The sequence below is a fragment of the Chionomys nivalis genome, chromosome 1 (genome assembly GCF_950005125.1).
Source record: "Chionomys nivalis chromosome 1, mChiNiv1.1, whole genome shotgun sequence".
NCBI classification, from domain to species: Eukaryota; Metazoa; Chordata; class Mammalia; order Rodentia; family Cricetidae; genus Chionomys; species Chionomys nivalis.
Window position 1 is genome coordinate 83,028,903 of NC_080086.1, and position 12,853 is coordinate 83,041,755.

A 12,853-nucleotide genomic window follows, 5' to 3' on the forward strand; every position below is an offset into this window, starting at 1 on the left:
CAATAATACAATTGTTTTACCCTTTTAAAAAAAGCAAAGAATACAACTGATCACTGCAAAACTATATTCTGTATTGACATTTTCAATTACTAAAATTCATAGCATATTTTATTTCGTTAGGCTTTTTATACTTATGTGAAGATTTTAAACTTTATTTTGCCATTTCCACTATAGACAAACCTTGCATTTTCTCTAAAATTTAATACAAGATATTTAATTCTCTGAGTTTATAATATAATTTGTCTTTTTATTGCAGTCACATGAAATTAATTATATTTTTATCTTTGAGTCAAATGATTTTATATTCTCTTGTTGCTTCTATAGATTAATTTGCATTTTTAATATACATATTTTTTCACCTATGAAGTATGATAGTTTCCATCTTTCTTTTTTATATTTGTCATTTGCCATTAAGGCTGCTATATCACCATGCATGAGTAATTTTAAAGGTATCTGGTTAATTACCCTTAATCAAAACATCCAGCAATGATAGAGAAAAATTGTTAGTAAGATGCTCTTGACTGGGAAAGCATCTCTCTACCTTCTTTTTCATCTTTGAAAATTCCCATGTTCATTCTCCTTTTTCTTTTGATTATAGCTGTACAGTTATTCATGGTGTCACATTTTAAAAACTTCTAAATATGTATCTTACTACTAAAATTCCACTAATCTCATTTGCCCCAGTTTCTAGTTCTATGAAACTGTAAAATCAATAACACTTACTTAGTGGTATATTTTTGTAGTTCAAATACCTTTGATCCAGACCTATAGTGGAGGTCATAATTCTAATAATTTTGCATTAATTACCAAATCCCATAGGCTTCCAATCTTGGACTTTCTTAAATATTTTGTCATTTATGTACTTTGAAAACTTTACCTTAAGGAAGTGACATGTAAGTTTGTTCTCCTGTCTTACACATTCTTCATTAGTATTTTTATTCTACTCACTCACTGATGTTTACTCCATGACCTGTGTTACTGAAAAGTGACTGGTGTCATTCTGGTACTTGCACAGTATTTCCTCAAACAATCCCTTTATGATTTTATTATATATTACAGTTAAAGGCAATTTATAGCATATTGTTTCATAAAATAAGATTTTTATTAACACTGATATGAATAATTTTGCTTATCTTGCTTAATCCTGTTTTCACATATCAGAAATCTCTAAATGTCTCTCATCCCCTGGAAGTTCCATTAGTCACCAAAATGAATTTAAGAAGTCATAACAAAGTACTTGAATGATATAAAATTTAGTGATGACATACAGAAAATTAGAATATAAAACCTTAGGTTATTTTTCATGGCTTAATGATCTTCTTTGCTTTATGGATGGATAGTTGGTGGAAAGGTAGATAGATATTATCTACTTATCATCTACCTGTCTGTCTGTCTGTCTCACTAGTGACCAAGAGTGACTGGAAGTCCCTGAACCTGAAAGTTACTAAATTTAAAAATAGCTTTGTCATCTAAAGGATTACTAACATTTTTTTCATTATATGCAACAGTTGTAATAATGGCTATCACATCATGATAGATTTAAATATAATTGAGGAATTAAGACAGCAAATATATACTGAGATATAATGCTGGAAGAAGTGAGGATCATATTGTGATCCTCATACTGTTAAGTTTAAGGACTACAGGAAGTGTAAACAGTAAGTAGAAATGAGTAAATATCATTACTACAACCTCTGACACATTTAGAGAAATTTTGTAATTTTTTTTATTGAAAAAATTTCTGCCTCCTCCCCACCTCCCATTTCCCTCCCCTTCCCCCACTCCTCTCCTTTCCCCCCCCCCCAGTCCAAAGAGCAGTCAGGGTTCCCTGCCCTGTGGGAAGTCCAAGGTCCTCCCCTCTCCATCCAGGTCTAGGAAGGTGAGCATCCAAACAAGCTAGGTTCCCACAAAGCCAGTACATTCAGCAGGATCAAAACCCAGTACCATTGTCTTTGGCTTCTCAGTCAGCCCTTAGTGTGAACCACATTCAGAGAGTCCTGTTTGACTCCACCAGTCCCATCCAGCTGGCCATGATGAGGTCCCATTAGATCAGCCACACCATCACAGTGGGTGGGCACATCCCTCTGGGTCCTGACTTCCTTGCTCATGTTCTCCCTCCTTCTGCTATTCATTTTGACCTTGGGAGCTCAGTCCAGTGCTCCAATGTGAGTCTCTGTCTCTATCTCCATCCATCCCAAGATGAAGGTTCTATGGTGATATGCAAGATATTCATCAGTATGGCTATAGGATAGGACCAGTTCAGGCATGCTCTCCTCAGCTGCCCAAGGAACAAGCTGGGGACATCTCCTTGTGAAAGACCCCCTGAAGGATGTCTTTCTTCTGGAGAGACCCCCTACCCAAGGACCAGTCGAGACCACTCGTGCGGATGCAAACAGCAAGAGGATTTTTTATTCTGTCATGACAGGGTCCTTCAGGTTCGGGATATGAAGGACATCAATAACTGTTACAGCCCATCTTTTAAAGCAAAAAGCCACAGAGACAAGGGGGTGGAACCTGTAGGTTGTTTTTTAACTTATTGGATTGGCTTATTCAAAAAGGCTATTACCAATAATTAGCTGGAGAGTGATTGCCAGATCAGATGAGGTAAAGGGAAACTTTTGAAGGTCACTTTGCCCCTTCCCAGGGACTAAGTCAAAACATCAGTAACTGAGTCAACACCTAAGGGTTATCATGCCCCTATTCAGGGAGATGGAAAGTTTCCAACATCTCAGTACATGCATGCATAGCTGTTATGTCCTTGGTTCCCAGGGGAGGTGGGGAAGTACTGAGAGTCATCAGAAATGGCTTTAGATTTTTCTTAAAGTTTTACATTTTCTTAGGGTTGAGGGGGCTTACAAATGCATTTAGAGTCTTTCACTTGGACACCTAGGAACACCTCTAGGGTCAAGTCTCTTGCCAACCCTAAAATGGCTCCCTTAATTAAGATACCTAATTTCCTGCTACCATAACCACCCTTCTTCCATCCCAACCATCCCATTCCTCCAAGCTCTTTCCAACCTCCCTTCTCCCTTCTCTCTCCCCCTCTCCCCTTACCCCCACGCCACCCCCAACCCCAAGTTCCCAATTTTTTCCTGGCAGGCAGACACTCACCCCTCTGGGTGAGTAGCCTTAGTGCAGGAGCAGGAAACTGTTCTTGAGCCAAAGACCTTGCAGACAACAGGACACGCTTGGGGCAGGGGGGGGGTCATGCGTAATAAAGGCACCCCTGCAGCAGGAGCTGGGGTAGGGGAAGTTGTGCTCTCTTCCCGGACAGGCCACCCTGGGATAGCACACACTCACCCGTCCAGATGGAACTCTTCAGCACTGAAACAGGGATGCCTGGTAGCCCCAGGACACCACTGGCAAAGGGGCTAAAGTGGGGAGCAGGGCAGGGTCGAGTAGAACACAGGAGACCCTGCAGCACAAACTGAAGGTGCCCATGCTCCCTTGTGGGGACCTTCAGGCCTGCCCGGCAGGTAGACAAGCACCCCTCTGAGTGGGTAGCCTTAGTATAGGAGCAGGGAAGAAATTTTGTAATTTTATTTAAAGTATCGTTTCTAACAATGCTATTGATGAATTCATAAAATTAGATAAGAATATAGAGGAAAAAAATAAATAATTTTTATTTTAGTATCTCTTCCTCATGTTCCTGTTTTCCCTCTTACCTTTCTGTTTCTCCACATTCACCACCTTGCTTCCCTGTGGTGCATCATGACCTAGTTGAATGTATTTCACAAGACAAAGACCATATCGATATTATACAATTTATCCACATAGTTTTTCCTTCTGACAATTAAAAGAAGAATTGTGTCACTATCTCTATAGGTATTATTTCTATGGGAATAGCTAGATATTTGTGATAAATATCTAAGGCAAATATTGTTCATCATTTTCAACCACAGATTACAAATAAGATCAAAATTTCTGCTGTCACTTACTTGTATCTAGACCAATAGCACAATGTATAAAATGTAGTAAAAATGAACAATGTAAGAAATTAAATAAATATATGCTAATTGATAAATACATAAATTTATTAAGAAGGAATAGCAACATAAATAGAAGTAATAAAAACAAATACAATTAATTACAATAGACACCACAGATAGTAGAATTGACCATACAAGTGAATAGAGAATATGCTTGTGTTCATAACATGAACCACTTTAAAAATATTTTCATATGTCTAACTCTTTTGTTTGCATGTTTGTAAAAACATTATATGCATGTCTGATGCCCTCTGAGGCCACAAGAGGATGCTAAATCCCCTGGATCTGAAGATGAATACAGATGTGGGTTACTATGTAGTTGATGAGAATCAAACCCAGGTCCTCTTCAAGAACATCAGGTGCTCTTACCCACTGGACATTCTTTCCAGGTCCATAAACCACTTTTAAATGTGTATTTTTCTCCAATTGGTATATAAACTCAATGTATTGTAACTAATATTCCTGAAGGACTTTAAGCTTGATTCACTCAGTCTAGAATTAATGTAGAAAACTTAGAGCACAACTCAGAATGACTGAAGCCTGTAAAAGTGGTATTATATCTTCTGACTTGATCTATTTTGTATAAAACTACAATAATTAAGTATCTGTATTCTGTAAGCATACATATAGGTGAGTAGATGAATGGGATTTCATAAAGAAACAGGAAATAGACCTTAACCACACAATTTCTTTTAAAAAGATAAAATATAAAGTACAAAGTACAGATCACTGTTCTTTTGTTGTTATTCTGTTTTTTGTTTTTCATTTTTCAAGACAGGGTTTCTCCTTTTAGCTTTGGCTGTCCTGGAACTCTCTCTATAGATGAGTCTGGCCATGAACTCAGAGATCCCTCCTGCCTCTATCTCCCATGTGCTGGGGTTAAAAGCATGTGCCACCACCACTTAAAACTATGCTATGGAATGTAAATTCTTTATTAATACCACTTATGGAAACATGATTACCACAACCTTTACAACCATTATAATATCATATAGACAAATCTATACTCAATTTCATTGATTAAAAACAAATTCCTGTAAGTGTGGTTCAATATTACTTGATTTCCATAAGTAGACCAGTGGGCCCAGGAGCCAGAAGAATACTCAGAGAATTGCTGCAGACAGCTGAGTGCATCAATACCCAATGCCAGAATTTTAAGATAGAGCAGAGGTTCCTGGTTAAACAGCCTTCTCTTTCTTTAACACTAGCCTTTGTAAGAAAGCCAGGAATCCTTTCTACTGTTACCTTCTATCAGTAATATTTCTCTGCCCTTTAAATACTTTACTTAGGAACTAATCCTGTATTTAAATAATGTGTTGTAGAATAATCACAGTAGTTCCACTATTCTATATAATTCACACTGGGGATACAACTCAGACTCCTCATAAGAAATCATTGTCTTCTGTTAAGACAGAAAAGACATTGGTACTGTGTAGTGCTGAACGTGACAAAGAAAGAAAATACTAGGGTATAGAGAGGACTGCTTAACCTCTGCTACCAAAACACATGACTAGATGTGAGCTTTCTAAAAATCCTGTGACATCTGAGAAACAGTTTCAGAGGAGGAACAGCTGGGGCAGCTCTCACTTCTGCTTCAGTAGAGGTTTATGTTATGACTTGTATCACCGTGGGAGGATAATTATTAGTCTGTAAACAGTAATAAGTTCCAAAGTCTTCAGATTCCAGGCTGCTGATGGTGAAAGTATAATCTGTCCCAGACCCACTACCACTAAACCTTGATGGGATGCCAGCATCCAAGTTGGATGCCCAGTAGATCAGACGTTTAGGAGCTTTCCCAGGTGTCTGCTGGAACCAGCTTAAATAACCGTTAATGTCCTGACTTGCCCTGCAAGTGATGGTGACTTTGTCTCCCAGAGATGCAAACAGAAAGGATGGAGATTGGGTCATCTGAATGTCACCTTGGGTGCCTACGAATAGAGACATAATGAATTCTGACATAGTTAAGCAAGAAAAAAGAGGACCTCCCCCAAATTCCAGTCACCAATCATTACTGTGTAAGGGTGAAACTCCTATATTCCCCTTTACCTGAAAGGCAGAGAAATAGGAACACAAGGAGTTGAACAGGGGTTTTTATGTCCATGATGAGTCCTGAGTACACTGACAATAGCACAGTGTGTGACTGGTATATGAAGAAGTCCTCAAGACTGTGCATTTGGTGCATGCAAATCATTGGTAACTAGTTAGGGCTGTGCACAGCTGCAAGACTTATTTATCTCAATAACTAAGCACAAGCACATGATCCCTATTTACCCAATGTCCAACCACATACATGCTTCTAAAGAGTACACATATGTCAAGTCTTAAAATCATACATAATATTTCCAATGTCTATCGAAGGGGCATAAACGACCTGCAAATACGATTAACCAGACTAGCTTTAATATCAGTTTTATTAAGGGGAAGAAGGGGAGAGCTTACAAAACCAGGGTTCCAGCGACGAGCAGTATTTCTGGAAATCCGTTGTCTACAATTCCTTTTCATATGACCCATTTTGCCACAATTAAAACATTTAGTATTTTGATGCCTTTTTTTATCATTGGAAATTGCTTCTTCTACCCATGCTTCGGTGCCATGGTCAAATGTATCAACATTCAGTGTATGCAAGACCCATTCATCCAAGGGTGCTGATCTGATCTTCAAAGACCCCAAGATCCTTTTGCACTCCACACTGGCATTTTCATAAGCCAAAGACTCAATAATTATATGTCTTGCTTCTGGGTCAGATATCCCTATTTGTACAGCTTTAGTTAGTCTTTGTAAAAATTCACTAAAGGGTTCTCTCTGACCCTGTTTAACTCTGATATATGATTCCATTCTCTGTCCTGGGTCTTGAACCCTGTACCAAACCTTTAGGGCTGCTGTAGTACATATGGATAAGGTTTGTTCATCATAATTAGCTTGTTCCAGAGGATCAGAAAAATGTTCTTCACCTAGAATTTGATCTAGGGAAATTTCAATTCCCTTTTCTCTTTCCTGCTGTTCGAAAAGTCTAGCCTCTTGCCTGAATAAGCATTTCCAATTCAATTGCAGTCCGCTCTCTAGGACAGCTGAAACCAATGGTATCCAATCATGGGGCGTGGCCTTGTTGGTGATTGAGCAGGATTATGGCATCTCTCTAACAAAGGAAGAATGTAGCCCAAAACTCATAACAGCCTGTTTAATTTCTTTCAGATCATTCATACAGACGGGCTCCCATGTATGTTCCTTGATGACCCTAGGGTTTCTGGAACCAGTCACCTTCTCTGATGTTATTACTGGAAAGGCAGGTAGAGCTTTATGGAAATTATCCCAGAGAGTTTTACTAACTGATGGAGTTAAAGTTTGCCTTTCTACCATTTGCTCCTGTTCATCAGAATTTAGAATGTTCTCAATCTTTTCAAATCTGTTCACCGTTGTCTTCTGCAAGGCCTGGATCTCCTTTCCAGAATTATGCTCCAAAGCCTTCACTGAGGATTCAAAGGTATGAAATTTGTCCATTAGAAATAATATCTCATCTTTGGACATAATTTTCATGGCATAAATTGTGCCTTCTTGTATTGACAATCTGTCAGCCAATCTGTCATATCCTTTAGACAAAATCTGATTGTCATATTCAGCAGTGTTAATTCTCTCAAATAATGTTTCAGTTCCTACAGATAGGGACTGGAGTTTACGATCCAGATCAGCTGTTCCCTCCTCTACAGTAGTGAATCTCTCCTTAATATCAGACTGTACCTTTTCTAAATTTTGCTCAGTTGACAGAGTCGTGTTAGACAAAGATCTATTCTCTTCCTTGAGAACTTCAAACTCTTTCTTGAGGAGGTTGTTGTCATTCTGAATTGTTTTTAAGTGTTCTCCCTCTGCCCTAAGAATCCTGGATTCATCCTGTAAGGACTTTATCATTTGTCTATTGTATAACCATATTATAAAACAAAAAACAAAATGAGAATAATTCCAAGCCCTAAAAATATCCAACCAAGGGAAACCTCATTTGTATCCTGAAATATCTCAGCCATGGTGTAATTAAATAGACTGTACAAGCCTTGAATGATGATATTGTCAGACATTTCAATCAAACCTGTATTTATTTTTATTTATCCTTATTTATTTATTGATTGATTGATTAAAAGAAATTTTACCATCCATTTGTATGCAAAATTCACAATGTCATTGCTTTTTATCACTGAGTAGTACTTCTGGCTTTGTGGGAGCTCACCTTCCTAGACCTGGATGGATGGGGGAGGACCTTGGACCTTCCACAGGGCAGGAAACCCTGACGGCTCTTTGGACTTGAGAGGGAGGGGGAGAGGAGTGGGAGGAAGGGGAGGGAAATGGGAGGCTGGGAGGAGGCAGAAATTTTTTTATCAATAAAAAATAAAAGAAATTTTACCTGTAATGACCATTGCCTGCCACTAGGTGGCGGGGTGCACCTGAATTCATGTGGCCAGGAAAGTCAGAATCGGAAAGAAAATCCTGAAATAAATACTCAAAACCAGAGATTAAACCACAGACTGTGTGCTGTGTGAATTAGAGTATGACTGTAGAACGCAGGCACCAGGCTGATAAACAGCAGTGGGAAGCCAGAAAATCTGGCAGGACCGACCGAGATGCGCTTCATGAGGGGTTAGAATGGCCGTGGAAGTGTGCGCGGATTGAGTCACGTGAGTCACATGCCCTGCGGTCCCTTTGCCTTACTTCCTGGGTGGGCAGGGTCTGCTTGCTCTTTAGAAAGGCAGCAGGGCTGCATTCGTTTGTTCAGCTGTGGCTCCACAAGCTAGCAGCCGAGCTCGAATGCTGGGAAAATCCAGCGCACGCATGGCATAACAAGGGCACTATGCATGTGAGCTGTGAGCCCTGAGTCCAGCTGCTGGCTGGGCGGGCCTGGGGCAGGCTGTGGGAGGGGTCGAGCTCCATTCACTTGCTTGCTTTGGGCTCTGCGAAGGGAGGAAGGAGGCCCTGCCCTAGGGAGGAAGAAGGCCCTGCCCTAGCAGAGAGGTCACCGGCTCCCGCAACCTGGTAGCCAAAAAGCCCCACATTGGGTGCCAAAATGAAGGGGCATAAACAACTGGCAAATGGGATTAACCAGGCTAGCTTTAATATCAGCTTTATTAAGGGGAAGAAGGGGAGAGTTTACAAAACCAGGGTTCCAGTAATGATCAGGAAATAAAAAGGGGCAAACAAGCTCACATGGATGGTTTTATAGCCTACTTGGGGCTCCAGGGAAAACACCCCCCAAAACAAGGTGATTGGTTGAGATTCCCCATCATCCTATAAGATTTATTTTGAATTATAAGCTTCATAGTTATAATGGGGTAATATAGACAAATATCCTGCTATAAGGGATTATACAATAGAGAAGATAATATTAAATCTTTAACTCACTCAAATAATTCTGATTGGTTCTGTTCTCCTTGGGAACTGTTTGTGAGTTTGAAGTAGTCATTTCTATAAATTTAAAGGATAATTTATCAAGTTTTATTTATTAAAATACAAGTGAAATGACTCTATAAGAAAATTTTCAAATAACACCTGAGGCACACATCAAATGTGTTTCTGCTTGGACTTAATATTCCTAATAAACTTTCCACCAATGCATGGGGAAGTTGCACAGTTCATGAGTTTCTTTGTTCTGTTACTATAACAACTTTATCAGACTGTTACTAGGAAAGAATATAAAATTAGAGGTAACCTAAATCTGTGTTCCCAGGCTAATGTCACTCCTACTTGCATACAGAATAAACTATCTTTTATACTCTTGAAGGTGTGTGTAGTGCTTTTGTGTTGACCACTGGGACATCCCACAGTGAGGAAGCATATATGCTAACAGAAAGGAAGGGTAGAAGGCTAGGGAGAAGAGCAGGGAGTAAATAACGGTGTGTTAATTACAGAAGATCTTCTGCTGTATATATCTTAGCAATTGATTGACCATGGCTTTGGTCATGAAATAACTTAATAAATTTATTTATAAGTTAGCTAGGATTGAGATGAATTTACAAGTAAACTTTTCCATTCTCCATGTCTCATTGTTCTGAGCACACTTGCAACCTTTTTATTCTGAAGATACTTATGTACTATCAAACATATAGAAAAAAACAAGTAGTCCCTGAGTTATGCTATAAGATCTAGTGGTGATCAATGATCATGAATCTTCTTTTGGAACAACTGACATGAGTTCTGGAATTAAAAGCATTTAAATCAGTTATTAAAGACAGGACATATATAATCTACAATTGTGGTACAACTGTGATTTCATTAATCATTATTCCAATTTGGTTCTACAACATAGTGCCTGTTGCTTGAGCGTATAAACTTTCTATAAGAGAATATTGCTCCTACTAGACATATGTATATCATGTGGACAAGGGCCTTCCCTTTACATTATGAATAAATTACCCCTGTGTCTTTAAATACATCTTATTTGTAAATGAATTTATATATAAATACAAACATTTTAAGAATTTTAAAGATATTCTTGATTGCCTCTTTGAAAATAACAAATGAAAAAATGGGTTTTTCAGGATCTTCATTATAACCAGACATATATAAAAATATTCATATATGCATATATCTTAGAATACAGAGCTTCTGTCCTATCTTCTAAGTTAACTGCCATCCTCATATGTTTGGGTATGCTGTCTTAAAATGATCGCAGGAGGATTTAGTAAATGTCCATACACCTTCACAGAAAGAGATGAACTGGACATTCCAACCAATTAAAACAAAAAGTAAATAGAATTAGAAAATGTCCTCATACATTTTCTGTGTGCTTATCCTAGGTCACACACACTCACACTATTAAACTCCTTACCAATTATCTTTACTTAATCCCAATGATCTCTTTGGTAGCTCAGGGAGAATTATAATGAATTTGAGCTTTAATTTGTCATGAAGATACTGCTTAGTCTCCCCCTTGCTCAGGTAGAAAGTTCTCAGAATCAATGATAAATTCAATTATTTATGGTACTATATCTCATTCTACTATAAAATAAAAAAATGCACAAGGACTTAAACATAGAAATGGTTTTAGTAAAGGTTTTACATAGAAATTAAGATAAATGGATGATTTCAGAATAAAAAATATTACAAAACTTTTGCAAGTTATGAAGGTCTGAGTACATTATTTTAGATATGTAAAGAATGAGACTTAGAGATAATCTGTGCTTTGTTAAGGTTTCGAAGGTTTAAAATCAACAACTACAAAAATGGGCTAAGATGTATGTCCAAACAACACTTATTTAGATGTATCTGACTATTGAAATATTAAACAGAAGTTAAAAGAAGCAGACTGGTGTAACTGATTTTCTGGATGTTCAGTAACCATGCTTGAAGGCTATTCTAATCTTGTCAGATGTACTATAATAGTGAATATTTTCTCCATGGCTTTCTAAAATCAGCAAGGTCTTAGGAGACTGTGAATCATCTCTATAAATGTACTACAACTGTAGGAAGCAACCTGTTCTCCTTTTTTAAATAGGGAATGGGGACTCCATTCAATGAATTCTAATAAGAGTTCAGTCTATAATAAGTAAGATCAAAACAGAGGAAATATTTACACAGTAATTCGAAGGGAAGGAGTAGCAGGCCAGGGAAGACCTCTGACTTATCCTTACAAAAATATACAACTAGTAAAGAATGGCTCAAGGAGTCAGAGACTCCTCTCAAGCGCAAGTGACCACGGAAAGCTAGATCTTCAATTGGTCTTAACAGTACAAGAACAAATAATAGTTTTGGCCATTGGTGGTCTTGAGCACCCAGCAGGAAAGTAAAGAAAACATTAGTGTGATATGTATGTTTCTTTAAAAACCAGCAGACTACAATCCTCAGACATTATGTTTAATCATATGAAAAGCAGTTTGGGCTGTTATTTCTCACTAATGATTCTCTTCCTGATAAGAGCCACACAGCTCTACACTGTCTATCCACAGCTGAGAAGATGGCTTATCTGTTTAAATACTGAAATCATATACAAAATCTGTACTCACCAAATATGAGTGAGTACATCCCATGTTCCTCTTTTTGGGTCTGGCTTACCTCACTCAGGATAGTGTTTTCTATTTCCGTCCATTTGTATGCAAAATTCAAGAAGTCATTGTTTTTTACTGCTGAGTAGTACTCTAATATGTATATATTCCATACTTTCTTCATCCATTCTTCCATTGAAGGACATCTAGGTTGTTTCCAGGTTCTGGCTATTACAAACAATGCTGCTATGAACATAGTTGAGCATATACTTTTGTTGTATGTTTGGGCATCTCTTGGGTATATTCCCAATAGTGGTATTGCTGGGTCGAGAGGTAGGTTGAACCCGACTTTCCTGAGAAACCGCCACACTGCTTTCCAAAGTGGTTGCACAAGTTTGCATTCCCACCAGCAATGGATGAGAGTGCCCCTTTCTCCACAACCTCTCCAGCAGAGGCTATCATTGGTGTTTTTGATTTTAGCCATTCTGACAGGTGTAAGATCACTCATATTTGGTTTCTAACCATAAATAAAGGACATTGAGACTATAATTCGTGATTCTAGAGAAGCTAAATAAGAAGGTGAACCCAAAGAAAAACATATAAGCATCCCCCTGAATATTAACCTTCATCAGGCGATGAAAGAAGACAGAGACAGAGACCAACATTGGAGCACTGGACTGAAGTCTCACGATCCAAAGGAGGAGCAGAAGGAGAGTGAGCACGAGCAAGGAACTCAGGACCGCGAGGGGTGCACCCACACACTGAGGCAATGGGGATGTTCTATCGGGAACTCACCAAGGCCAGCTGGCCGGGGTCTGAAAAAGCATAGGACAAAACTGGTCTCGCTGAACATAACGGACAATGAGGACTACTGAGAACTGAAGAACAATGGCAATGGGTTCT

The 12,853-nt window shown here is 38.5% G+C and overlaps 1 gene segment (V, D, J or C); it reads right to left on the minus strand.

Moving 5' to 3' along the window:
- Positions 1 to 5,594: 5,594 nt before the first annotated feature.
- On the minus strand, positions 5,595 to 6,094 carry LOC130879263 (immunoglobulin kappa variable 1-9-like). The segment is given in 2 exon segments: positions 5,595 to 5,917; positions 6,036 to 6,094. Coding segments are annotated over 2 exon segments (378 nt in total).
- Positions 6,095 to 12,853: the final 6,759 nt, after the last annotated feature.